Here is a 24,967-nt window from a genome sequence, read left to right as displayed (position 1 = left end):
GAAGGTCAAGTCTGGTTCCCCGTCTGACCCCCTAAAGCTGGCATATGCGCTGAGAATTCTACCTGTGCTCATCCCCCGGTGTGCCATGTGATCAACCTCTTCCTCTCCACAGCGACTGTGCCTTGCACTTGGAAACATGCTAAAGTGGTTCCCCTATTAAATAAACCCAACTTGGATGCCACTAAGTTGGATAGTTCCTGCCCCATCTCCCTCCTGCCCTGGGTTTCGAAAATCTCTGAGGTCTACGTCAATACTATTCAGACAGAATATTGGGAGGTCAACAATCTTCTAGACCCATCTCAGAATAGATTCCGTCCTGGTCACAGCACGGAATCCGCACTTCTTGTGGTCACCGAACATCTGAGATGGGCTCTAGATGTCGGTCGCACGTCAGCACTGATTCTGCTTGACCTCAGTGCCGCGTTCGATATGGTCCCCCAACAGATCCTACTCACGCGCCTGAAGGAGGCAGGCATAGCAGATGGTGTCTGGATTGGTTTGCCTCCTTTCTGTCTAGGTGAACGTTCCAGCTGATTGCCCCTCCTTTTTCATCTAGAGTCTATGCTGTCAAGCATGGGATGCCTCAGGGTTCGGCTTTGAGCTCCACCCTGTTCAATTTGTATATGCAACCATTGACAGCTGTGTACAGAGTGACCGCTAAATGGCTACATATATCTTTGTAAGGCACATTTTTCTCTTTGAATTCTTAACCATGCCAATAATACATCTCATCAGCAACTGTAGATTCCAAGTTGCAAACCAAGCACTTTTGTTATAGGGAATATCTGGGACATGCAGGGCGGGGACATTTTAGTGGTTACACCGTGACTCCTAGTGAACAATCATATGATGGTGCATTTGCAGACACCTATGGCGTACTGCTCCCAATACGTAGTTGACTAGAGACATCTAGGGGCCCTACCAAGGATACTTATTCAGCACTGGAGCACATGAGCAGGCTGATGGGGTGACTGGGGATGGACCAGGAGAGTAAACTGGGTTCTCGAAATGCACCATCATATGATTGTACACTAGGAGTCACGGTGTAACCTCTAAAATGCCCCTGCCCCAGATGAAGAAGCACATTGGTACATTTTGTAGGACTTGCCAGACTTGTGAGGCAAGTGGCAAGAGTAGCGGGGAGTGCAAGGCTCTCCTCCAACCCTTTCCTATGGTGAGCACCTCTTTTGAGCAGGTGGGAATCGACATTGTGGGGCCACTGGTCCCCAAGACAGCCTTAGGCAACAGGTTCATTCTGGTTTTGTTGGACCACGTCATCCGGTACACGGAAGCTGTCCCTTTCCCGACAATCACAGCCCCCATGGTGGGCTGTGCATTGATGGGGACCTTTTTCTGTGTGGGGTTCCCTAGAGAGGTGGTCTCCGACCAGGGTACCAACTTAATCTCTAGGTACATGAAGTATTTGTGGGAGGAGTGTGGGGTAACTTATCAGTTCACCACTCCTTACCATCCTCAAGGAAATGGGGTGGTTGAGAGATTCAACCGAACTCTGAAAGGTATGATAATGGGCCTTGCGGAGCCCATGAGACGGAAGTGGGACGTCTTTTTACCATGCCTGTTGTTCACCTACAGGGAGATGCCCCAGAAGTCCTTAGGGTTCAGTCCCTTTGAACTCCTGTACGGCCACCCTGTGAGAGGGTCTCTCAGTCTAGTGAAGGAGGGTTGGGAGAAATCCCCTGGTAAGACCCCCCAGGATGTATTTAGCTACATGCTGGCCTTCTGCAACCTGACACAACGCTTCAGGAAACCCGCTCAGGCAAACCTGGAAGCTAGCCAGGAAGAAATGAAAAGATGGTACGACCAAAATGCCACTCTGGTTGAATTTCAACCTGGGAAGAAGGTGTGGGTGATGGCACCAGTGGAGCCTTGTGCCCTCTAAGACAAGTCGACTGGGCCATATGAGGTGGTGGAGTCCTAGAGCGATGCAACCTATCTGGTTAACTTGCAGACTCCCGGGAACCCTTTGCGGGTCCTACATGTGCACCGTCTCAAACCCCACTTTGATAGGTCTGATGTGACAATGCTCCTTGCTACAGATGCTGGGATGGAAGAGGATAGTGACCCTCTTCCTGACCTCCTGTCAGCCAAGGAGAATGATGGGTCAGTGAATGGTGTGGTCCTCTCACCCACCCTGCCCCCAGAACAGCAGAGTGACTGTCGCCAGGTGATGTGTCAGTTTGCCTCCCTGTTCTCCCTGACCGCAGGAGTCACCAATTGGTGCCTCCATGATGTGGACACTGGAGATACTCTACCTGTGAAGCAGAAATGTTACAGGATAGCTGACAAGGTCAGGACCAGCATCAAGGAAGAGGTTTCCAAGATATTGGCGCTAGGGGTAATTGAGCCCTTCAGCAGCCCATGGGCTAGCCCCGTGGTCTCAGTACCAAAAGCTGCTGCACCCGTTGCCACTCCAGAAATCTGATTTTGTGTGGCCTACCATGGGCTCAATGCGATCACCAAGACTGAAGCACACCCTATCCCCAGAGCTTATGAGCTTGTGGATCGGTTGGGCGCTGCCCAGTACCTCAGTACGTTTGACTTAACATCTGGGTACTGGCAAATTGCCTTAACTGAGGGGGTCACTGAGAGGTCTGCGTTTTTAACACCAGAGTGGCACTTCCAGTTCCGTGTCATGCCCTTTGGGTTGAAGAACGCCCCTGCCACATTCCAGAGACTGGTCAACCAGGTACTTTCCGGGCTGGAGGAATTCAGCGCCGCTTACCTGGATGATATTGCTGTGTTCAGCTCCACTTGGGAGGAACACCTGCAACACCTTTGTGAAGTGTTGAAGGCTCTGCAAAGGGCAGGCCTCACTATCCAGGCCAGTAAGTGCCAGATAGGGCAGGGATATGTGGTGTACTTGGAACACCAGGTAGGGAGCGGCCAGGTGGCACCCCTACAAGCGAAGATTGATACCATTCTGGCTTGGGAACCCCCAAAACCCAGACAGAAGTGAGAGCCTTCCTCGGTCTCACCAGGTATTACAGAACATTTATCAAGGGATATGGTACCATTGTTTCCCCCTTGACAGAGCAGACTTCAGGGAAGCAGCCCAGGAGAGTGAATTGGACTGATGCCTGTCAAACTGCTTTTGATGCCCTGAAGACTGCCATGTGCACAGCACCTATGCTCAAGGCGCCTGATTTCTCCAATGAGTTTATAGTGCAGACAGACGTTTCAGAGCATGGTGTGGGAGCAGTGCTCTCACAACTGAACAACAAGAGCTTGAACCAACCTGTAGCTTTCATTAGTAGGAGGCTACTTCCCAGGGAACATAGATGGAGTGCAATTGAAAGGGAAGCTTTTGCTGTGGTCTGGGCTCTGAAGAAGCTGAGGCCCTACTTGTTTGGGAATCACTTCCAGGTTCAGACAGACCACAGGCCCCTCAGATGGTTAATGCAGATAAGGGGTGAGAACCCAAAACTGTTGAGATGGTCCATCTCCCTACAGAGAATGGACTTTACGGTGGAACACCGCCCGACACAGAAGACGCCAATGCTGATGGTCTGTCCAGGTTTTTCCGCCTTAGTGATGAGAACTCCCAAGAGGGTGGGTATTTCTCCCCACTTTCAGCTGGAGGGGACATGTGTTAGACATGGCATCTTTGGAGTGGTTTCCCCTGATGTTTTGTCTCTGCCTCCTGTATTTTTTAAGCTGTGCTGGATTTGGTTTTTGCTGGTTTAGATGCTTTGGGCACTTTGCCACTGCTGATCAGTGTCAAAGTGCAAGTGCTCCCTGGGTAAATTGCTATTATGATTGATTATCCATGATGGGCAGATTTATTTCATCAGTAGGTCCACAGTAAAGTGTACTGAGTGTGCCAGGGCTGGTGATTCAAATGCTACTAGTAGGCCTGCAGCACAAATTGTGCCACCCACATGAGTAGCTCTAAAATGGTGTATCAGGCCTGCCACCGCAGTGTGCAGTTGCTAACTGCCATGCTGACTTGACCAGTGTATGTGAAAGGTAGAGCATGTACTAGTGTGAGTGACATGCTCTGATAGTGAAATACTGCCAATATCGTTTTTCACTATTGAAAGGCTAGCTTGCCCATTGGCTAGAATAGGGAATGCTGTGTATAATGTTTACCTGCATATCTGACCATAGGAGCAAGTTAGAAAATTGAAGTCTGGTATCCCTGAACTCAGAATTGAATAACCCATCTTTTAGGTAGGATGGTTTTTAAACCTGTTTTTGAAAACAGCACTTTTAGAAAGTTGCTGTTTTCTTGTCTAACCTTTCTGTGTGCCTCTGTCTGTTTGTGAATTGACTGTCTGGTTTGTGAGTGACAGGGACTGGGGTGGCTTCAGGAGTCTGGGTGAGTCAGCACTGGGATGAATAGCTCCATCTGCATCTTGAGTGGTGGGAGAGGATAGCACTTGGGCCTGAATAGGGCAGTGAATGCCTTCCACAATGCTTGCTCCACCTCCTGCTGGGCGGCTGACAACCCTACCCCTCTCTCTCAAGGGAAAGAAGGAGTCATGTAAACAGAGTGATCCACGACTGACCAGAACTGGTTTGGTCTAGGCAAAGTCCTCTCTGCCTTTAGAGAATAAAGAAAATATTGGTATAGAAAGGGATACCCAGACCACAGAACTTTAGATCATCCTGGAATCAAGAAGGAACCTCTGTCAAGGAGAAAAGCTGGAAGACTGAAGAGGAAGGACTGACCTGCTGTGTGCTTGTGGGCTGACCTGAAGTTGCTATTATGCCAAGGAGAGGAGAAGGACTTTGCTGTTGCTGCGTCCCCTGCTTGAAGAGATCTCCAAGGGCCTGAGGAGAGCTGGCCTCCTGTTAAGAAGTCCCAGGAACAAAAGGACTTCACCCCCAGCTTCCCCCCCTGAACTCTCCTGTATGAGTTCTGATCTGCCTAGAGTGCTTGATCCATTTGTGAGGCCTCTGGATGTTGTTTTCTGCTGTATGGGGAGCTGGAAAAGAAGAAGATGTACAATTTTGCAAAACGAAATTCGTAGCGCGCACAGCATCGCATTTTGCCATGCTGAGCGCGCTACGAATTTCGTTTTATTAATTAAATTGTGTACTTACCTGCAATTATCCATATGCCGGTTTTTAGAACCCTCCACCCTGCCCTCCCCTTCCCCGCCACCCTGCCCCACCGTAACTCCCTCCACCGGCCGTGGCTGATGAGATGGACAAAAGAACTTGCCTACGTTTTGAGGAAAACAAGGGGTCTGCTGCGATAGAAAACATCTAGGAAGAACCTTGTTTTAGAATATTACATTGAGGGCAGAGAAACTTTTTTTTATGCCAATCTTAAAAAGTTAGAGAACAATAAATGTAAAGACCTCTCAGAAGCCTTCCATTTAGCCGAGGCTTAACTCAATCAATCACACTGCAAACTGGATTATTTAGATAGTCTGCATAACAGCAGCTGCAGAATTTTATTCTCGAAAAGCAAGTTCCCAATTCCGAAATGCTTGGTCAACAACTTTATGAGGAGGAGGAGTTTAGTAGAAAACAGCTGGCATGGTGGTAAAGCCGAGAATAGCGTAATTAAAATGACAAACTCCAGGACGGGAGTTCTGGTCTCTGATAGCTAACAAATTGAAAAATGTATATATTTATTTACCATTTTCACAAAATGTGTCAAGAAGATATAAGCCCCTAGGGCATTGATGTGGCAAACCTTTATGTTCAAGTCTTAATTATCGTATTAACACAGGCAATCTTATCTGCCCAATAAAAGCAGAGGAGTGAGAAGAATGTATGTAGTCACTCCCTTAATGTAAAGCTCCAGGGGAGGATGGCTATTTATCAGAACAATATCAGTGTCTGACCCATCAACTATAAACTCCCTTAATTGAACTGTTTACTTACAATCTGAGAGGGGGCTTTAATCCGCCCTCTTTTAGAAAAATAATAATATGTGCTTTTCTAAATAAAATCTTAGAAGACGTGAATTCTTTCTGCCCTATGACTCTATTAGAATACAGATTATAAAATCTTTAAAACAAGTTTATTCCAAAGGAAATTAGAGTCAGTGCCAAGGCTGATAAATAAAGATCAGAATGGGTTTATTCCATCTTGGCAATTATTTTCAAACAGGCCCTTCTTAGTAGAAGCCATTGACTTTTTCATAAGAACTGAAATCCCTGTAACAGGTCTATATATAGATGCTGAGAAAGTGTTTTACTTGGGGACTTGGACATTTTTGTTCAAAGTCCTACAAACAATGGGATTCCCCAACCAGGTCAATCAAGTGTTTGCAACTAGAGCCGTGTAAGTGTCCATCATCACAATCACTAGATACTGTGAAAAGACAGAGCGGAAGACATTTCTGGAAACTGTGCAACTCCTAAAATGGTTCCTGAATGGTTGCAAAACCATGCAGTCTGTCAGCGCCAACCCGAGACAGAACTTCATGTTAATTAGGTAGAGGATGCTACAGGTTTGGGGACCACACAGGAGCGGGTATCATGTGGTCTCCTCCAATATAAAGACAGATTAGAACAATCATTTACAATGCAATGGTTTACTTATAAATAAATGGCATTGTCATTTACATTGCCAACAGCTCTGAGAGAGAAACATTGAACATAGCGGGGTGGAAATGTTGTGGGGATCACACTGGGGACAGAAGAAAAGAGCTGATAAACCCATGCACTCTCACGTAGTACAATCCGAGACAAAAAAAGTCATCGAATAAGAAGCAAATAAATGAGATTGACAATAAACACAACCAATGGTAAGCAATGGACAGGTTGTAGGTACACAGTAGGCCTTTTGCAATCATACAAGTTAAACTACGTGGACTGGACCACAAAAAGTAATGTGTTCACGCTGCGTCAAAATGTCAGGAAGTTAAGAAACAAGCATGGCCAGTACAAATAAGTATGACCTTAATGGGCTGCACTATCAAAGACACACTCATCACTCTGAACTCACACTAGCACTGTTCATCCCCTGCACTTGTAATTGTGGTTTGGCTGTATGTATGTAGTAGTGTATGGATGGATGGATGGATGGAGTTTATGGGATGGATGGATAGTATGGATGTCTGGATGTAGTGTTACATGTTTGGAATGGAATGTATGGATGGAGTGGCTAAAGGATGTATGCTTTGGGATGTATTGTTGGATGTAGTGGGATGGATGGATGGATGGTGTGGTGTTATGAATGAATGTAGTGTGGTGATGGATATATGGATGGATTAGGGGATGGCTGGCAGAATGGAGTGGATGTTTTGTATGGATGGAATGGAGAGAGGCTATGGATGAATGGAGTGGTGGATGTAAATAGGGATTTAGTGGGATGGATTGTGATGGATGGAGTGTGATGGTTGGATGCAGTGGGGGGATGTATGGATGGAGTAGTGGGATGGATGGATGGAGTGGGATGGATGTATGTCTGTTGTGGGGGTATGAATGAATGTAGTGGACTTTGAAGCTGCGGATCCAGGTTTGAGTCTGGTTAGAGGCTCAACATCAGTGTGATTCTGGGCAAACCACTTATTCTACCCGTGCCTAAAAAACACATGAATGTGTCCGTCCATAATGCAACTGGCGCTCATGTAAAGCGCTCCGATATCTTGGGGTCGAGTTCAAGCAGTATAAAACTGCAACAACAAAAAAAGATAATAAGTGGCTGAGGTGGGATTCGAACCCATGCAGCTAGAGTAAAAAGGTCACTGGCGTGCCAAAATACAAGGGCTGAATATACGGTGCTCAACTACTAGGAGTGGCCCGGCTATGCCTCAAGAGGATGTGGCTTAATGGCCAGATCGGACGACTTTGAAGCTGCGGATCCAGGTTCGAGTCTGGCTAGAGGCTCAACATCAGTGTGAAATTGGGCAAACCACTTATTCTACCCGTGCCTAAAAAACACATGAATGTGTCCCTCCATAATGCAACTGGCGCTCATGTTAAGCGCTCCGATATCTTGGGGTCGAGTTCAAGCAGTATAAAAACTGCAACAAAAAAAAAGATAATAAGTGGCTGAGGTGGGATTCGAACCCATGCAGCTAGAGTAAAAGGCTCATACAGGTCACTGGCGTGCAAAAATACAAGGGCTTAATATAAGGTGCTCAACTACTAGGAGTGGCCCGGCTATGCCTCAAGAGGGTGTGGTTTAACGGCCAGATCGGCCGACTTTGAAGCTGCGGATCCAGGTCCGAGTCTGGCTAGAGGCTCAACATCAGTGTGATTCTGGGCAAACCACTTAATCTACCCGTGCCTAAAAAACACATGAATGTGTCTTTCCATAATGCAACTGGCGCTCATGTAAAGCGTTGCGACATCTTGGGGTCTAGTTCAAGCAGTATAAAAACTGCAACAACAAAAAAGATAATAAGTGGCTGAGGTGGGATTCGAACCCATGCAGCTAGAGTAAAAGGCTCATACAGGTCACTGGCGTGCAAAAATACAAGGGCTGAATATACGAACACGAACAGCGGGAGGGGGGGCAGGAACGGGAAGACGGACAGCGGGAGGGGGGGCAGGAACGGGAAGACGGACAGCGGGAGGGGGGCGGCGGGAACGGCCAGCACTCACCTGGACCTGGACTTCCTCCGGCGGCTGTCGGCCGCGGAATGGCCAGAACAACAATGGAGGTAAAAAAAAAATAAACCCCGCCCAAGGCCGCATGACGTTGTCAGAAGGGGCAGGATGAGAAAAACATCCCAGGAACGCCCACGAGTCGCCTCGGAGGATGACGGACGCCTCTGTTTGCCAATGGCTAGCGTCCATTTATGGAGCTAGCCAATGGGAAACAGAGGCGTGCCGAACATACCTACTGTTGACAAAAGTTTTCGCCCTGGGCGGGGCACTGCAAGCAGTGCCCTCGCCAGGTTGAAACCTAAAAAGCAGAATGAAGTATACAAATATTCATGTTACCAAATAAAGGAGACAGTGGCAGACTCTCCGACTCTGAAATTAAGTGAGGAGCGGCATCAAAAGACGAAATTGAGCCAAAAAAAACAAACACACTCAAAAACATAAGATTTCAGGACAAAGCAAATGAGAAAAAAGTAAACAGCACAGCAAATCCGAAAATGAAAGACAAAAAATGAACATTTTGTAATAAATATAAGGCCAATTTCATTTGAAGCAAAAATCTCCTAGCTCCATCCTAAATATTTCAAATAATATGTATTATTTTAATTCAGTTGTAGAAAAAAATAGTATGAATTGCTTTGGGGCGATGTTCTTGAAATTACGAAAATTTCGTTATAAAATTCAATGTATCCTTTAGGCTTTTGACAACATTTACCTCTATAATTGTGCCCATGTCCATTTGGATTATTGCAAACACCGAATATCTTCTTGTTCTCCTCATCACTTAAGTAGTTACTGCAAGAAAATAAGTACAAATTGTATTTTCATGATATCGGTTGATTTCAATCAATTTCATTATTCGGTTTATGTATGCATAACATAAATGCCCAAACACATAAAATACATTAAAAAAACAAGCATGTTAAAATTGTGTAGTTTACAGAAAAGGCAGAGTATGACTTAAATTAACCCAGTGCAATGAGCAGGCAAAAGGAAACCTATTGTTGTTAAAAATGAGGTAGCACATCCAATTTGAGTAGCAAGTTAGCAGGAATAATCAGACTGCTAAAACAGTAGAGTGTCTGTGCCATAGTGTGTGTTTGAGAAAGGTGACCACACCAGCGCAATCCTCAGGTCGGGCAAGCATCTGAAAAAGAGAAGTGCCTAGATGAGCCCAAGAAAAATTGGTGCCCCTAACAAGAGAAATTAAAAACTTTCTAATATAGCTAAGGTAAAACTTACTTAAACCCCTAAAGGCCCAGATCTCTGTACTGGGGTGAATGTATGACATTGTTCTGCATTGTGTCCTTCAATTGTTCTTTTTGCATATGTCAGCCCGAGTGGGATGGGTATACCCAGACATGGGTCCCCTGCTCTGTATACCACTGGAGTCAAGCAATCCTGGCTGAAGAGGGGTGAAACCCCCAAACTGGTCCTAGGACGCTTGTTTCCAGTCCCGGGAGGACCTGGCCTGGCGGTTAGGGCTGACCTGTTCTCATTGGGTGCAGTGTCAAGACTGATTTGCATATGGACTGGGTCAAACTGGAATGGCATGGGGAGCAAAAAAACGATTGATTTAGACTTAGATCTCTGTACCGGAGTGAATGTATGACATTGTTCTGCATTCTGTCCATGAATTGTTCTTTTTGCTTTTGTGATTATTAATATTTACAACAAGGGGTGGTGAGGGACAGAGTCTCTGAATTAAGCAGAATACTCTCACCCAGTCAAAAGATCAGGGCTAGATCCAACACCGGTTTTTAGCTCATTGCACCATCCCAGTTTCAGAACCTGGCTGTATGCAAATTAGTCTGTCCCTGGCCCAGTGCATCATGGGAACAGGGCAGACCAGACTACAAAAGCCAATTCTTACACTGGGAAGGAAACAAGCTTCCGGGGACCGGTTTCTGGCATTACAGCCGTCTTCGGCCCGGCTTGCTTGAATCCTGATGGTGCAATGAGCAAGGGACTCATGTCTGAGTATACCCTTCCACGCTTAGGGTGGACAAAAATATTTACAACAAGGGGTGGTGAGGGACAGAGTCTCTGAATTAAGCAGAATACTCTCACCCAGTCAAAAGATCAGGGCTAGATCCAACACCGTTTTTTAGCTCATTGCACCATCCCAGTTTCAGAACCTGGCTGTATGCACATTAGTCTGTCCCTGGCCCAGTGCATCATGGGAACAGGGCAGACCAGACTACAAAAGCCAATTCTTACACTGGGAAGGAAACAAGCATCCGGGGACCGGTTTCTGGCATTACAGCCGTCTTCGGCCCGGCTTGCTTGAATCCTGATGGTGCAATGAGCAAGGGACTCATGTCTGAGTATACCCTTCCACGCTTAGGGTGGACAAAAATATTTACAACAAGGGGTGGTGAGGGACAGAGTCTCTGAATTAAGCAGAATACTCTCACCCAGTCAAAAGATCAGGGCTAGATCCAACACCGTTTTTTAGCTCATTGCACCATCCCAGTTTCAGAACCTGGCTGTATGCAAATTAGTCTGTCCCTGGCCCAGTGCATCATGGGAACAGGGCAGACCAGACTACAAAAGCCAATTCTTACACTGGGAAGGAAACAAGCTTCCGGGGACCGGTTTCTGGCATTACAGCCGTCTTCGGCCCGGCTTGCTTGAATCCTGATGGTGCAATGAGCAAGGGACTCATGTCTGAGTATACCCTTCCACGCTTAGGGTGGACAAAAATATTTACAACAAGGGGTGGTGAGGGACAGAGTCTCTGAATTAAGCAGAATACTCTCACCCAGTCAAAAGATCAGGGCTAGATCCAACACCGTTTTTTTAGCTCATTGCACCATCCCAGTTTCAGAACCTGGCTGTATGCAAATTAGTCTGTCCCTGGCCCAGTGCATCATGGGAACAGGGCAGACCAGACTACAAAAGCCAATTCTTACACTCGGAAGGAAACAAGCTTCCGGGGACCGGTTTCTGGCATTACAGCCGTCTTCGCCCCGGCTTGCTTGAATCCTGATGGTGCAATGAGCAAGGGACTCATGTCTGAGTATACCCTTCCACGCTTAGGGTGGACAAAAATATTTACAACAAGGGGTGGTGAGGGACAGAGTCTCTGAATTAAGCAGAATACTCTCACCCAGTCAAAAGATCAGGGCTAGATCCAACACCGTTTTTTAGCTCATTGCACCATCCCAGTTTCAGAACCTGGCTGTATGCAAATTAGTCTGTCCCTGGCCCAGTGCATCATGGGAACAGGGCAGACCAGACTACAAAAGCCAATTCTTACACTGGGAAGGAAACAAGCTTCCGGGGACCGGCAAGCTTCCGGGGACCGGTAAGAATTGGCTTTTGTAGTCTGGTCTGCCCTGTTCCCATGATGCACTGGGCCAGGGACAGACTAATTTGCATACAGCCAGGTTCTGAAACTGGGATGGTGCAATGAGCTAAAAAACGGTGTTGGATCTAGCCCTGATCTCTTGACTGGGTGAGAGTACTCTGCTTAATTCAGAGACTCTGTCCATCACCACCCCTTGTTGTAAATTATTTTGTCCACCCTAAGCGTGGAAGGGTATACTCAGATGTGAGTCCCTTGCTCATTGCACCATCAGGATTCAAGCAAGCCGGGCCGAAGACGCCTGAAATGGCAGAAACCGGTCCCCGGAAGCTTGTTTCCTTCCCAGTGTAAGAATTGGCTTTTGTAGTCTGGTCTGCCCTGTTCCCATGATGCACTGGGTCAGGGACAGACTAATTTGCATACAGCCAGGTTCTGAAACTGGGATGGTGCAATGAGCTAAAAAACGGTGTTGGATCTAGCCCTGATCTCTTGACTGGGTGAGAGTACTCTGCTTAATTCAGAGACTCTGTCCATCACCACCCCTTGTTGTAAATTATTTTGTCCACCCTAAGCGTGGAAGGGTATACTCAGATGTGAGTCCCTTGCTCATTGCACCATCAGGATTCAAGCAAGCCGGGCCGAAGACGCCTGAAATGGCAGAAACCGGTCCCCGGAAGCTTGTTTCCTTCCCAGTGTAAGAATTGGCTTTTGTAGTCTGGTCTGCCCTGTTCCCATGATGCACTGGGCCAGGGACAGACTAATTTGCATACAGCCAGGTTCTGAAACTGGGATGGTGCAATGAGCTAAAAAACGGTGTTGGATCTAGCCCTGATCTCTTGACTGGGTGAGAGTACTCTGCTTAATTCAGAGACTCTGTCCATCACCACCCCTTGTTGTAAATTATTTTGTCCACCCTAAGCGTGGAAGGGTATACTCAGATGTGAGTCCCTTGCTCATTGCACCATCAGGATTCAAGCAAGCCGGGCCGAAGACGCCTGAAATGGCAGAAACCGGTCCCCGGAAGCTTGTTTCCTTCCCAGTGTAAGAATTGGCTTTTGTAGTCTGGTCTGCCCTGTTCCCATGATGCACTGGGCCAGGGACAGACTAATTTGCATAAAGCCAGGTTCTGAAACTGGGATGGTGCAATGAGCTAAAAAACGGTGTTGGATCTAGCCCTGATCTCTTGACTGGGTGAGAGTACTCTGCTTAATTCAGAGACTCTGTCCATCACCACCCCTTGTTGTAAATTATTTTTGTGATTATTAATGGCATACCAAAACAACTCAGCAATTCTGGTCCTACAGGAAGTGATCAGTGTGAACCCAACCTCCTCCCAAAGTTCCACCTTTCTTTTACTAATAGCTAGTCTGTAAAATCTTCTACAAGATGCCACCTCTGCTGAATCCCAAGGGGTTTATCATTCCGTGATGTAATGTGAATGTGGAACGTCTAGGGTTAAAATGGAATGATATATGTTGATCTCTCAATTTTAATGCTTCTGGAGATTCTTCTCTCAAGTTGCAAGAATGATGTGAATATATTTTTTATTAAATAGCTACTTTTGATGTCGATGAGGAAAAGGAAAAAAAGGTATTGTTACTCTTGCTAGGGCCATCAAGGTTCAAAACGTCATTTGTCTACAAAAGAGGCCCAGACAATATAGTCAAGGCGATGTTTTTAGTATTGTGCGTAAATATCTGATGTTTTCTATGCCCGTACAGTTTGTGTAGGTACTGACCGGTACAAATCTACCACAGAAAGCAATCCAAACTTGAGTTCATTGAGGATTATGTATCTACCTGAAAGAACGCTGCCTCGACATGCCTCTTTGGGACATTACATGGCGAGCCTATTCGTGATCAAATTGGCATGCCTGCTGAGAATCTGACAATACAGGATAATGTATGGGCAAAAAGAGAAGCTCCATTTGACATTGTCAAACATGCAGAATTGACAGGCTGATGTGTGATGGTTATTCTTTCGGAGAGTAACAAAGAACTAACAGACGAAAAAAAGCCACAAAGCTGGGGATCGAGACAAAAATTTACCGCTGAGCTGCGGCGATTTTTATCGCAGATAAACCTTGGTATTACCAAGGTTTATCGCAAATGCGATAAAAAACGGCCGCAATGCATGAATATCGCTGAAAAGTCAACGATATTCATGCATTACCGAGCTAATGCTCTTAGCCATGTTATCCACCTCCCATTGGATAACATGGCTAAGAACTGCTCAGGGCAGGTGTTAGCTTTTGGAGATATTCGCGCTGAGCACGAATATCTCCAAAAGTTTGCAATAGGAGATAGCGATGTTAGCGACTGTTTCCAGTTGCTGACATCTTGGCACGCCCACTTTGCATGTCATTAGTGATAAATATCACTGACATGCAAAGTGGGGCCCAAGATAGTCGCTATCTCCTACTAGCTGTCGCTAACTGGTGTTAGCGACAGCTAGGTAATAGGGAGATAATTTTATCTCCGCTTTCTTGGATTTTAAAGCCAAAAAAGCAGAGATAAACCCCCTTGATAATATGCCCCCTAGTCCATAAAGTCAAATTTGGCAAACATCCAGATATACACTTTCTGAGAGACTGGCTAAAGAGCAAACAGTTCTCTGAAATCTAAAACTGAAAATCCTAGAAATATGATCCAATGTTACAGGTGTGGTCTTGCAGACCAATTTGACAATGAGAAAAAAATCCCTGCACGTAATCAATGTTGCTCATGGTGTGGAAATTAGAGGTCATTTCCAAAAGGGCTGTGGGAAAAAGAAAGGAATGTTGGAAGGAGATTCAAGCAAAGAGTCCTTGGACAGTGATAACAATGAAGACACTGACATGTGTGTTTTGAGTTCTGTAGTGCGAGGAGGAAGAAACTTAGGTGAGAGTCAACTATTGAAGCCACTAATACAATAATTACAGCAGATTTTGATTCTGTGTATACAATTGCGAATGGAAGTGTATTGATGAAGAATTTTGCATCACAATTTGGGTAAATATTAGAGCTACCTGACGTTTCCCCGAAAAGCTTTACTGGCAATTACATCAATCTATTGGGCTGATTTTAAAACAGGGAGGCATGTGCAAATTATATGTCTCCAAAACAGGCCTGCCTGTGCTAAACTGGTGGGACCAAGGGGGACATTGGAATTATCATAAATCCTAAATGTCCTGAAGCAGTTTAAACCATGAGGGAAAGTGCTAAAGAGGAAACTGAGATTGTGAATTCATACCCTGAGATGTTTTCTAGTGCCATTGAGGAATAAAAGGGGTGGCAGCACAAAATTATTGTTAAAGAGAATGCCACACCTTGTATCCACAAAGCCAGGAGTGTTCCGACGAATATCAGAAAGGAAGAGTTCCCAGCATTCGGGAAGTTACAAGTGTCACGCATCATTGAACCTGTGGAATCTTCAAACCTGGTCGCACCTCTTGTAGTAGTGCGACGACCAAATGGTAAACTCAGGCTCTGTGTTCATTTAAGAGACCTAAGAATATTTTGGTAGATCAGTTTCCCCTCCCCAAAATCCATGAAATGCTATCATTAACAAAAGGCATTGAATGGTTCACCACCATAAATTTCAAGTCAGAATATCATTAAGCCTGGGAGAAGTTTGTGGAGTTTGACTCATATAAAACCAAAGAAATTTGCCTGTTATAGTAATTTGAACTAACTATAACTTGTGCGCCCGCAATGCACTGGTGATGATGTCACATATTACATCACACATGACATGGTCATTGACAACACTGATGACGTCACTGATGACATATCAAATGAAATCAAATGTTCAACTAACTATAACTTCCCTGAAACCTACGTTTTTTTAGTGAATTTGTAAGGTTTTTTAAATGCTAATTACTAACTATAACGTCTGTAAAACCCATGTTTTTTTCAGTGAATTTATATATGTATGTATATATATATATATATACATATATATATATATACATACAAAAGAGAAAGAGAAATACCTATATTTACATCTATCTATCTACATCTATCTATCTGATTATATATATATATGTGTGTATATATTTTCACGATCCCACCAAGGACCAAGGCTGCCGAACTCACTGCGGGTGCATCCGTAGATGGGTCAAACCCGTTTATGTTACAGAACAACTACAAAACAGTTCAGAGCCCTGACTGGGTAATCTCAACAAGTTTCAACGTTGTACCTTCTTCCATGCAGTCACATCATTATTAAAAGTGCACAGTTTGGTTCATTTAAAATCTCCATCTACTGCTCCTATTGGTGGAGCTCAGACAAATGGGCAAGTTTTTACTTGATTTACTGTGGCCCACACAGGTGAGTATGACCGTGGCGACAGTAACAATGTATATATTTATTATTTTGACCTCAATTTCCAATATGCACATTTTACTCCAATGAACAGTGGGATGCAGATCGCAGTCCCCATGTTGGGATTTCCGCCTCATTGTATTGCCGATCATACTGGTTATTATATATTTACTAAAGGTGGGTTTGCAGAGTGGTGGTTAAAAGGGGCATGGCCCCCGAAAACCTTTCAGCAAACCCACTGTGTAGGACTTACTGGAGGTAACAGTAGGGGTAGTTGGCCGGTAAGGACCCTCAATAGCCAAGGCAACTTTATCCCTCTACTAGTAGGGCACCAGGAGGCATGTTTGCAGAGTGGTGGAGAAAGGGGGCATGGCCTCTGACAACTCTCAGCAATCCTGCTGTGTGGGACTAACTGGAGGTAACCAGTTAGTCCCCCAGGTTGGCCCCCAAGGACATCCTTAGGGGACGTCTACCCCTCCTGTTACCTCCAGTAAAGCCCACTGGGCAGACTGGGCAGATTGGGCGCAATATCCATGGGACCTGGGGGGGACTTTAATGCGGTATTTAATATGCAGTTGACCCTCTCTCACCCTCCCATATCGAAAGTAGCCGCTATAGCGCAGGCTACCAACTTGGCTAGATGGGCTGACGGTTGGGGCCTGCTGGATGTATGGAGATCACAACAGGTCCATATGTGAGAGCACTCCTTTTATTCTCACCTGCACTCCCACACACCCGCCTTGACCACTTCCTTTGTACACCAGACCTGTTCCCATCTGTTATTCAAAGCACCTACCTGGGAAAAACTATTTCGGACCAAAAACCATTGGAGCTGTTGCTCAACTGGGGCCCGACCCCCAAGCCAACATGGCACCTTCAACCCTTGCAGCTAGGAGACCCAGTGTTTAGGAATGCATTAGCAAACATCATCACTGCATACTTTGAGGATAACGAGGGCACAGCCACAACTAGATCTGTGGCGTGGCAAGCCTTCAAGGTGACCATCCGGGGGTCTATATGGGGGCACTTGTGAGGGCTAGGAGGGAGATAGCCTGTGACATTAGGAGCAGGAGGGGACAATGCAGGTGCTGGAGGTGGCAGCCTAGGCAGATGTAGGAGAAGAGGAGGAGCTTCAAGAAGCTAGGATAAAGTATGCAGAGCTATGGAACGACAGCACATTGCTAGCCCAACTGATTAGGCCACAACCCTCCCCCACACCTGTTCTGGCCGTTCATTACAGTCACCATACATTGGTCACCACCCAGGTGGACATTAATAGAACATTTCATGACTATTACACACATCTTTATGCCGCTCCCTCCCTCGATACATCAGAAGCCAGCTCTATATTTCTAATGTCCATTAAGCTCCACTGTCACTGATGCAGATATTGAAGCTTTTGCAGCTCCGCTGTCTGCCCATGAGATCTGCCGCGCAAAAAATTGGCTCGCTCGTAACAAGACTCTGGGCTCGGATGAGCTTCCTGTCGAGTTTTATTCCACCTTTGTGGCACCTTTAGTCCCAAAAATATTACTGCTTTACACTGCTGAACTAACAGAGGTAGCCCTACTCCCCACGAACAGAGAGGTGATAGTGACTTCTTTATTGAAACCCGATAAGCCCCCAAAAGACCTTGCATCCTACAGGCCCCTCGTGATTCCTAATACAGAGTATATAATTCTTAATAAAGTCCTAGCATCGGGGCGACTCCCCCTACACTCTAAATTGATTCACACAGACCAATGTGGTTTCATGCCAAAGCGCAACACATCTTTAAACATCAGCCGTTTTCATGCTCTGTTACAAACAGCTCAGGTCCATTTTCGAAGGTGGGCTGCCTCTCATTGGATATTCGCCAAGCATTTGACTCCCTGAGTTGGCCATACATGATGGCAGAGTTAGCCAAATTTGGGTTTCCGCCTGAATTTTGTAGAAGGGTGGAGTTACTTTACTCCAGGCGTACTGCACGTGCGAAGACTGGAACCAACATTCCCCGCATATCATATATATTGTGGCATGCATCAAGTCTGTCCCCTTTTGCCCTTACTGTTTGTGCTAGCCTTGGAGCCCCTGGCACAACATTACGGCACACTATGACAACATATGGCATCCCAGTTGACTCAGTAACCCACTCTGTGTCACTCTATGCCGATGATATGTTGTTGTACTTTAAAGACATGCATGTGAACATGATGCCTATAGCCTCCTTGTTCATGGAATTTAGGGAAATATCTGGCCTTCACCTCAATGCTTCAAAGATCGGCATACTCATTTTATGACACTTACACTTCACCCACTCTCCAGTTTGGTACACTGCAGTTCAGGGTAGAACCAATTTATTTTAAATATTTGGGCATCCGTATTTTCGGAACCACCTTGGACATCATAGATGGAAATGTGGTTCGAACACTAAGCTCCTTAAAATCTCAAGTGGAATTTTGGAACACTTTGCCATTGACTGGCTGTTTCTAAAATGGTCATGCTTTGCAGACTGTTATATCAATTTGTGAACCTCCCTGTAGCCCTTTCAGCATGGATCTACTAAGTACTCGACACCCTTCTGACTTCATTTCTTTCTGGAACGCATTGACATAGACTGGCCCTTGCCAAAATGCAATTGCCTAGCACCGAAGGGGGCATGGGTGTACCAAATTTTAAGGCTTACTGCATCACTGGGCAATTGCAATGGTTGGCATACTGGCTGGCTGGTGATAATTTATTTGAAATCGGTTATTCTCCTGAGCGGTTAAAACTTGGGTCACTACGGACGCTACTATGCCCTGGCGCAGTACAGGTATGAGACCCACCTTCCTACTCCAAAAAGCCCCCCATTCCTGGAAACTGGCACTGAAATATACCAATATGCCCACACCATATGCCCCAAATGTTCCACTGTGTGGCTTACTAACCTTGAGGGGAGTACTATCGACCACTAGGTTGTGAAATTGGGTGGAGGCGGGAGTTGAAACAGTGGGTGATCTATTCCAAATGTGAATTTAATGCCTCCTGATGAATTTACACAAACAAATACTGTCCCAAGCACACTGTTCTTAACTCACACTGCAATAACACATTACATACGCAGACACTGTTGGTGAACCAGAGGGAACCCTCTGCTTTCCAACTTTTGCAAGCCCAACACATAATGGGTCAGGGGAGCCATCTGATTCATTGGTTGTACCGTGGATTACACCTACATATGGGTATTTCATTACTGTCCTTTGTCCGGTAGTGGGAAACTGCGATAGCCATGGAATTCACTGATGGGGAATAGGCACAGGGCATAGAACACTCGAGACATGTCTCCCGTAATGTTTGACTTAAAGCGCTACAATTGCTCATACTGTACAGATCTTACCTCACATCCCAGGCGATACAACACATGTTTCTGACTGCCTCTACGGATTGTCCCAGGTGTTACCATCCGGATGCAGATTTTATCCATATGATATGGGCTTGTCCCTCCCTAAATGGTTTCTGGATGGAGGTCACAGAGGGTCCACACAAGTTACTGAACGCTCCACATGGGGTACCATCGAGACCTGTCTTCTGGGTCTCCCCCTTCCCAAATAAGGTGGTGGTATTGCGCTGCTTCATGGGGCTCTCCTTGGTGCTAGTCAAGAAATTAATCACGCCGCACTGGAATCACGTGCAGCACCGCATGAAGGGAAATGACAGGAGGAAGTGATTAAATGGGCTACTGCTGAAAGAGAGGTGCTGCAGCGCGAAGAGTATAGGGGGCTAAGGAAAAAGCCAATTTCAATGGAGTGGGCCCAACTGACATTTCAAAGCACATACAGCAACCAACTCCGAGGGTTGGGGGTCTGTTCTGGGCTCTCTTTCTCCAACTATCCTCTCCTAGTCTTCCCCACCTGTGTCGCATTGCCCGGGCACTGGAGTAGATTTAAGCACTTGGTCTTTAACTGAATATATACCTCTCTCCCTCCTCTCTCTCTCTACCCCTACTTCCTCAGCCTGATCACCCTGTAGGGATGTATACTAAGACAGATACCCAGATCACAGCGGCATTGTTTTTAATGTTTCTCTTTTTTCGTGGGAGGGAGTTATATTTAATGGGAGGGGGTAGTTGGGAGGACTAGTTTAGTCTTCCAAAACTTACTCACCTAAAAAGTATATCCTGATTACTGTGTGCAAACCGTTCATATTACACCTGCATGTGAAAGATCAACTGTAATGATTAAATCTATCAAATGTGCACTGGTACCAATCCTTGTGATCACTGCCTGTGTCAGAAACCATCAACTGATGTAACCACTGACAAATGCCATATGTGTATGCATAAATTGAAAATTAAATACAATTTTTGTTAAAAAAAATCTTACAGAGGGGCAGAAATTGGCTCTTTCATCTTTAAAAAGAGATACATAAATTGTCATTAAACCATCCGATAAAGGTGGTAATGTTGTCTTATAGGACATTAATAAATTCAATCAGGAAGCCAAAATACAACTAACACTGCTGGGATGCTATGAAAAATCATAATTTGGTAGTACAAAGAGACTATAACCAGATGTTAAATCTGGGGGTCTCTAGGTGGCAGAGGTAGGTACCAATGTCCAAATAGGGACCTTTGCTTCTAGTCGGGGTAAGGGGGATACACTCTTTAGATCATCCCTGCTCACCCCTTTGGTAGGTTGGAACGAGCAGACAGGCTTATCAAAGGCAATGTGTAAAGTATTTGTACCAACACTCACAGTAACACAGTGAAAACACCACAAATAGACTCCACGCCAGTTTAGAAAAATAAAGTATCTTTATCTAAACTTCACAAGACCAAAACAACAAAAATCCCACATACACTGTTTCAAAATAAGTCTTTAAAAATAGTTCAAAGGTTTGTACCAAAATAATCCACAGTTGCGTAACTTTTAGCCCAAATTACCTGTAGATGCGACAAAAGTTCCAAGCGGCAGCTGCAGCGTCATAAAACAAGTGATGCGTCACTCCTGAGACCCTGGTGAGGTGATGCAACAACCCCGCTGCATGCATCGGGCGGATTGCGCCAAATCCTATCTGTATGGGGAGGGATGCGATACCTTGTATGGATTACGGTTTACAGGTTCTCTGCTAGGAAACGTCTCGCACAGGCACAATGCGACGGTCTTTGGGACTGCGACTATCTTCGGTACGGCGGCAATGCGTGGCGCCACGTTGATCTTCTATCGAGGCCCCTCGATGCGTTGACTCTGAGACAATGTTCGCAGCGACCTGATGCAGTCTGCAAACAAGCGGTGCAACAGTTCTCACAGCGACGACAGGCTCTGCAATGCTGTTTGCAGCAATAGGAATCTTCCCGCACCAAGGCGAAGCACTCCACAAGCGAACAATGCATCAATTGTTTCAGTGGCAACAGGTGCTGCGACGATCTTTGCGGTGACAGGAATTCTCTTGCACTGTCGACGATGTGCTCCGCAACAAGGGATGCATGCGAATTGTTGATCTTTTTTTCTTCTTCTTTTCCAGCTCCCCAAACAGTAGAAAACCTCCAGAGGCCCCACAAATGGATCAAGCACTCTAGGCAGGTCAGAACTCACACAGCAGAGTTCAGGAGGATGCCAGGGGGGGGAGTCCTTTTGTTCCTGAAACTTCTTAACAGGAGGCCAGCTCTACTCAGGCCCTTGGAGATCTCTTCAAGCAGGGGACCCTGCAACAGCAAATTTCTTCCCTTGGCAGAATAGCAACTGCAGGTCAGCCTACAATCACACAGCAGGGCAGTCCTTCCTCTTCAGTCTTCTAGCTTATCTCCTGGGCAGAGGTTCCTTCTTGATTCCAGGATGATCTAATTTTCTGGGGTCTGGGTATCCCTTTTTATACCAATAATCTCTTTGTTCTCTGAAGGCAGAGAGGCCTTTGCCTAGTCCAAACCAGTTCTGGTCAGTCCTGGAGCACTCTCTTTACATGACTGCTTCTTTCCTTTGAGAGAGAGGGGCAGGGTCATCAGCAGTCCAGCAGGAGGTGGAGCCAGCATTGTGGAAGGCAGGCACAACCCTATTCAGGCCCAGGTGCTATCCCTCCACCCACTCAAGATTCAGATGAAGCTATTCAGCCTAGTGCTGACTCGTCTAGCCTTCTGGAGGCAACCCAGCCCCTGTCACTCACAAACCAGACAGTCAATTCACAAACAGGCAAAGGCACACAGAAAGGTCAGACAAGAAAACAGCCACTTTATAAAAGTGCTGTTTTCAAACACAGGATTTAAGACCATCCTTCCTAAAAGAAGGGTTATTAAATTCTGAGTCCAGGGATACTAGACTTTAATTTTCCATCTTGCCCCTATGGGAAGATATGCAGGTAAACATTATACACAGCATTTCCCATTCTAGCCTATGGACAAGATAGCTTTTCAATAGTGAAAAACGAAATTGGCAGTATTTCACTATCAGAGCATGTCACCTACATTAGTATATGCTCTACCTTTCACATACACTGCACACTTCCTGGGGGGTACCTTGGGCGTTCCATGGGGGTGTCCAATGTGTACAGAAAGGGAAGGGTTAGGCCTGGTCAGTGGGGACACTGGTCAGGTCAGCATGGCAGTTAGCAATTGCACACAGGCACTGCAGTGGCAGGCCTGAGACACCATTTTAGGGCTACTCATTTGGGTAGCACAATCAGTGATGCAGGCCCACTAGTAGCATTTGAATCAACAGCCCTGGCAAACTCTGTGCACTTTACTAGGGACCTACCGGTAAAACAAATATGCCAATCATGGATAACCAATCACAATAACAATGTACCCAAGGAGCCCTTGCACTTTGACACTGATCCGCAGTGGCAAAGTGCCCAAAGCATCTAAACCAGCCAAAACGAAATCCAGCACAGCATGAAAAATACAGGAGGTGGAGGCAAAAAGTCATGGGAAACCACGCCAAAGATGCCAGGTCTAACACCAGATATATTACAATCGTTAGAGGATGGCAAGAGAAAGGCTTGATTAGCCTAGATGAGTATCAATTTCTACAGGTGGAATTTCCTATTGCACCCTGTTTTGATCTATTACCCAAAGTACACAAACACAGGACATATCCTCTAGGCAGACCAATAATATAGGCTAACAACAGTTTTCTGGAAAATATTTTGATGCACTTAGACTTCGTTTTGTGCCCTTATGTTCTCAGTCTTCTTGCATACTGGAGAGCAAGCACTGATTTTCTAACAAAGATCCATGGCATTTCATGGAAGGCCAGCTATATTTTAACAACTATTGCTGTAGTATCTCTGTACACTAGTATAAATCATGACTTGGGAATAGAAGCTTGTAGGTATTTCTGTAGGGACAACCCACTTGCTATGTATGATCATTCCAATTTGCTGTTAGATATTTTGAAATTTTGTATGGAGAATAATATCTTTCTTTTTGGAGAATAATGGCATAAACAACTGACTGGGACTGCTATGGGGAGTTGTTTTGTCCCGAGTTTTGCTTCCCCATTCATAGGGTAGTGGGATGCTGTACATGCCTGGATAGACAATAACATGAGGTAGACAAAACAAATATTTGTTTGGACACGATACATTGATGACCTCTTTGTAATCTCGGTTGGGCTGCAAAGAGAACTAAATTCTTTCCTAGAATGGATTAATGTAAATGATTTGAACATACGATTTACATGGAAAACACATACATCAAAAATTGAATTTTGGGACATTTTAGTCTCAGTAAATAATTACACTGTACATACAAGCCTTTTTCATAAAGAAACTGCGGGGATCAGTTTTACACACCTGCAGTCATCATCTGCTCAATTTGAAGTGGAGCATTCCCGTGGGGAAATGATCAGGGTGAAGATAAACAATAGTAGTCCTGAGTCATTTCAGGAAGAACACAGCAGGATGTGTACTAGGTTCAGATCAAGATGATACCCATCCAACGTCATCAAGGAATCTTATAGGACAGGGGCAGTCAGGGAGAGGGGAAACTTACTAATACCTAAGCCTAAATAACAGGAGACAAATTAGGTTAGATTGCTAACCACTTTCAATAGTGAATCAACCTCAGTAAGATGTATTGTCAACAGACATTGGAAACTTGTAAAATCTGAGCAAACAATAGGACATCTCATGAGTCCACACCCGTGGATAACTTATGGAAAAAGTAAATAATTGAAAGATATATTAGTACACAGTTACACAGGTAACTGTCAGACAGGTTCAGGCACATGGTTGAGTGAACAACAAGGTTTCTACAAGTGTGGCAGTCGTAGAGCCTGTACACATAGCCGGAATACAAAAACAAACACATTGCCCACAGGCAAGGAGGCCAAGCTAAAGAAATGTATAAATTACAACAGTGATTCTACAATATATGTGCTTGTTTCCAAATGTGGTCTGAAATATGTAGGGAGCACCATCTTTCCGGTAAAGAAGAGAATTCTTGAGCATTTTCGAGCAGCCAGAAACAGGGACGCCAGTCATGCAATTGCTGGATATTGGCACTAACACCATCCAATTGAAACTGATTACATTTCTTTTTTGGGTGTTGAAAGGGTTATCCTGAGAACACAAGGTGGAGACAGAGAGCGTATTCTATGTAGATTAGAATCTGAATACATAATTTTATTGAACACCCATCACCCCTTTGGTCTTAATCAGGATGAGGGGATTTATGTGCATCTGGGATGAAGACAATGTTAGAGAAGTAGTCTTTGATCTCCGTCTATCTATCATTAGATATTTTTTTTAAATAATTCCATGAGAAATTGAGTAACCTGTCTCATGAAGTTCTTAGCTGAGGATTTAAAGTTGTTAAGTGAATGTAGCATTTTGTTATATATTTTATATGTCTTTGTTTTTTTTT

At 45.2% G+C, this 24,967-nt stretch overlaps 1 protein-coding gene across 1 annotated transcript in view; it reads right to left on the bottom strand.

The window, feature by feature from the left end:
• LOC144825073 (6-pyruvoyl tetrahydrobiopterin synthase-like) overlaps nucleotides 1-24,967 on the bottom strand; it is a 148,864-nt gene that overhangs the window by 60,920 nt on the left and 62,977 nt on the right. Inside the window, exon 2 of the mRNA XM_078683979.1 lies at nucleotides 9,250-9,329. Within this exon, the coding sequence (XP_078540105.1) occupies nucleotides 9,250-9,329 (80 nt within the window). The remainder of the gene's footprint in view (nucleotides 1-9,249; nucleotides 9,330-24,967) is intronic.

The sequence above is a fragment of the Lissotriton helveticus genome, chromosome 3_1 (assembly GCF_964261635.1).
Source record: "Lissotriton helveticus chromosome 3_1, aLisHel1.1, whole genome shotgun sequence".
NCBI classification, from domain to species: Eukaryota; Metazoa; Chordata; class Amphibia; order Caudata; family Salamandridae; genus Lissotriton; species Lissotriton helveticus.
Note: the sequence above shows the minus strand (reverse complement) of the source record. Positions and strands in the feature narration are given on the sequence as shown.